The 4,203-nt window shown below is 41.7% G+C and overlaps 1 protein-coding gene across 1 annotated transcript; it reads right to left on the reverse strand.

The window, feature by feature from the left end:
- Window positions 1-2,068: 2,068 nt before the first annotated feature.
- On the reverse strand, window positions 2,069-2,843 carry GCK72_011775 (uncharacterized protein; the record flags this gene model as incomplete). The annotated part of the gene is made up of 3 exons (XM_053728666.1): window positions 2,069-2,296; window positions 2,620-2,739; window positions 2,787-2,843. 3 exons carry the CDS (start codon window positions 2,841-2,843, stop codon window positions 2,069-2,071), a joined length of 405 nt encoding a protein of 134 aa, XP_053588243.1.
- Window positions 2,844-4,203: the final 1,360 nt, after the last annotated feature.

Consider the following 4,203-nt stretch of genomic DNA (forward strand, 5'->3'; position numbering starts at 1 on the left):
TCGAAAACCGTCAAAATACGGTTGAAAACGTTGCGAATCGTAAAACTCGAAAAAACCGTAAAATCCGGTAAAACGCGCCAAAGGCACGCCAGACCAGTTACACTGTGATAACTTCAAGTATTCAAGGGCAACGACTTAGAACAAGAAGACTAAAAAAGTGTCAAAAATTATTTGAAACCGACAAAACTCCAAATTTCAGAAAGATATCCGTAAAACCCAAAAACGCGCCAAAGGCACGCCAGGGGAGCGGCTTAGCTGTGAGCACCTCCGTCTGCTAGGGACCTAAAACTGACATAGCTGGTGTAAGCAGACCCTGGCAGCTCCGCCCACCCATCTATATTTAGCACCATTTGTGTTTTGTATCATACAACAAAAAAAGCAAAAACTAAGAAAAAAAAGACGCCTAGCATAAGTAAAGATGATGAGTTGTTTGTCTCTCAGAGGCCCCCTTCCGAAAAAGTCGAGGGGGGGCTATGAAGAAAAAAGAAAAAGACAGAAAGAAGATGTGCAATGCTACTTGGATGTCGTCAGAAGAAGAAGATGTTTGCACTTCTTCTTCTACTTCCCCACGCTTCTTTTCCTTCCTTCTTAAAAAGAGAGAGAGATAGGCGCCCCTTTGGCTCAGAATGGGATGGGATTTTCTCTCCGTTTTTTCTTTCACTTTCTTGTCTCATATCTCTAAACTCTTCTTATATGTGTGTTCCAGTTGCAATGAGAGGAGATTGGATGACGGCAGTCGTTCTCATTTGATGGATTTGCAAAATTTGAGATTTCTTGCAGGTTCTGACGGATCGGACACAACTTTTGGAGTCGATGTCTTGAGACTTCTGTATAAAAAATAAGTAAAAAATCTGAAGCAATGTGAGGTAAGGTTTTTGGTGTCTTGTTACTGTCGAAAGAGTGTCTTGGTAAATATCTGTTCTGAAATGCAATGTTATTAGGTTGTCCCATAAGTTTTCGAACATTATTGAAATAAAATTTATTCAACGCCAGAATATTACAAAAATCAAACATAGCGAGCACCATTATCCACGACTGTTTGCCATTTAGTAGGTAGAGATTCAATACCTTTCCGCCAAAACTCAGGCTGCTTCGAGTCAGCCATTTCTCGACCTCTGACTTTTTTTGAAGTCCTGGCCTTCGAGGGATCGATGCATGTCGCTGAACAGATGTTAATCCGAAGGAGCGAGATCAGGGCTGTACGGAGGGTAAGCAAGGAGTGTCCAGTGGAATGTATCCAGGAGAGACTCGATCGTCTTTGCGGTGTGTGGTCTTGCGTTCTCATGGAGGTAGTGCACTCTGTGACCGTGTAGAGCAGAGTTGAGCGGAATTCCGCCTTCCGCTTTCCGCCACTTTTCTCTTTCCGCCTTCCGCTTTCCGCCCAAAAAATGTTCATTCCGCTTTCCGCCATTTCACAAACCGCATTCCGCTCAACTCTGGTGTAGAGGGGGAGGTTTTCAGTTTCGACCTCACCTTTTGTAATGGAGAAGAATAGTAGTCGGCGGTGATAGTTTTTCCCCTCGGGAAGCAGTTCCCAATAAAGCACTCCATGAACAGACCACCAGACAGAGAGCACTATTTTCTTAGAGTGTAACTCCTGTTTGACGACATCCTCTTGCTGTTTATCAGCATCAACCCACTGGGCTCTCCTGTGGTGGTTTTCGTATAAGACCCACTTCTCGTCCGACGTAACCAAATGATCCAGCCAGTTGAAATTAGGATGGAGGGTTAGAAGTTGCAGTGACATGTCCACTTGGCGCGTCAAAGTTAGACAATTTGTGTGGTATCCATCTTCCCTTTTTTCAACTTGCCAAGAGCTCCCAGTCATCTTTCTACCGTAGAGTGAGTAGAGCCCATTACTGTTTCCAGTTCACCAATGGATTGAAGTGGGTCACTTTCCACTACCTCCCGTAACTTGTCAATGTCGAACTCCACAGGTCTTCCAGAACGTGTTTCTTCGGCCAAAGAAAAATCATTATTTTTGAAATGATGGACCCAGCGGCTAATTGTCTGCCGTTGACGTCATAGGGGACTGGTGACATATTTTTTGTGAATCACTCCCATAGGGTTATATGCTGTGAAAATAGTTTGGATTGAAACAACTTTTTGCAACTGTGCCAAGAGTCTTACAGACAACGCCTCTTAATGACATCACAGACATCAAAAGTCTACTCACCTGCAGATTTTGGACTGTAATTCCAGCTTCTTTGCGATTGAGTGCCCCCCATCCTAAAGTTGCTCGCAACTCGCACACACGAATGGTTCCGCCACAACCGAGAGTTGGAACCCAATCGCACTGTAATTGAATTAAAATTTTTAAAAGATAAACAGAATTTGCCTTACTTCATAATATGCTGGGGCGACCCACTTAGGTATTGAAGTAAATAAATAAATGAACAGGATCTTTATTTTTTTTATGTTTGACAAGTAAAAACATTTATCCTCAAATGAATAATTCGCAGCAGAAGTTTTTTCCTTGCACGAACGGACCAGTATGCAAATTGTAGGAACATTTTTTGCCAAAATCTCCAACTCTGCGTATGGGTGTTCCCAACAGTTTGTTAATATTCTAAATTTTTTTAAAGTTTTGTTTTTTTCTTAATGGCATCACAGACTCACCTTGTGATAAATGACTAGGCCTTCAGCCTCTTCGCGGTCGAATACCCCAAATCCTACAGTGGAACGCAACTCGCACACATGAATGCTTCCGCCACAACCGATAGTTGGCACCCAATCGCACTGTAATTGAATTAAAAATTTTAAAAATTAACAGCATTTTGCCTTACCTCGTAATATGCTGGGGCGACACAGCTGACCAGCGCAACGAAAATAAGAAACTTCATTTCGCACAGGATGGAAATGATTCTTTACATGACTATGTATACTACAGAATAGAAACAAAACAACGGGGGAAAGTGAATCAAAGACAAAACATCTGACATAGAGTTGAATCACCTTTCCATTTCATTCGATGTGTCAAGCCGCGTGAGTCACTATACATCGCGGGCTGGGAAAATGTATCAAAAACGCGAAAATGGTCAACAAATGGCCGTCCGGCCCGTCGTACCATATCATAGTCAAAAAACCTAGGGAGGGGTATCAAAAATTTGAGAAGTTGGAGCCATACGAGTAAATTTTAATTGGGTCAAAATTGTAATTTTTCAATTCGACAAAATGATACGAACAGCTGACAGAAGTGGACTGAAACCGTCCAAACTTTTGTAAAGGAAATCTTTCCGTCGATTTTTAGATCAAACAAGCTTTATTAAACATAAATTTTGTGGAAATTTCAAGCTCGTCCATTTTTTAATAAGCAGGTGTCAAAATCTGACCGGTGAAGCATTAAATGACAGAACTGACCGTTTTGAGGTATTGAAAATTATTTTTGTACTTTATGTACTTTTTCTAAATTTCACAATTATGGAATGACGGATGTAAATATCCGAGAACGGAAGTCGGAAGTCGGAAATCATAAAACGTTACGGGCTGTTTTCAAAAAAGTGACGACGTGAAAGATTTTTTGATTTCATCGGATTCAGAAAAAATAGAGGAATCTAGACGTGCTGTTCGTTTCCGGATTGATCCACGTCATAAGAAATTATTTAATAATCGAACGTTTAAAAATCAGGTGCAAACGTGGGCTGAAAAGTGTGTCAGAAAGGTACTACTAATATACGACTATATATGTACTAGTGATAGGTTGGATGCAAGTAAAAACCCAACCCATCTAGTCCTGTTTTTCTTCTTGACCACAGAATACGAGCGAGTTGGGTGAAAGACACCCAAGCCATCAAGTATTCACCCAAATTACGAGCAGGTTCCGTAGGCTCGAGAATAGTTTCTCCGCATTCTGGGAGTGGTTTTCTGGAACATTCAAATCACCATAATTCGAGTTGATGCACGGAGAAGATGTTTGATTGTCCATCTGATTCTTCCCACTTGATCTCGATGTCTTCTGGGCACATCGAACTGTGATGAGTCTTCTTCCAGTGGCACTTCTCGTTGGAAGTGCATGGGATGTCTTCCTCGTGTGGAAGCAGACATTTGATGCAGAGTAGATCCTTCTTCAGCTTCTTCTTTCTGTCCTTGTGTTCTGGGTCATTGAAGCAACAACCTATATACTGAGAACTAGTTCTAAAAGTGAACAGCCTTCGACAAGCATTCAACTTGAGCTATGGTAAATCCCGAAGGATCCAACCCACC

Source organism: Caenorhabditis remanei, chromosome III (assembly GCF_010183535.1).
Source record: "Caenorhabditis remanei strain PX506 chromosome III, whole genome shotgun sequence".
Taxonomy (NCBI): domain Eukaryota; kingdom Metazoa; phylum Nematoda; class Chromadorea; order Rhabditida; family Rhabditidae; genus Caenorhabditis; species Caenorhabditis remanei.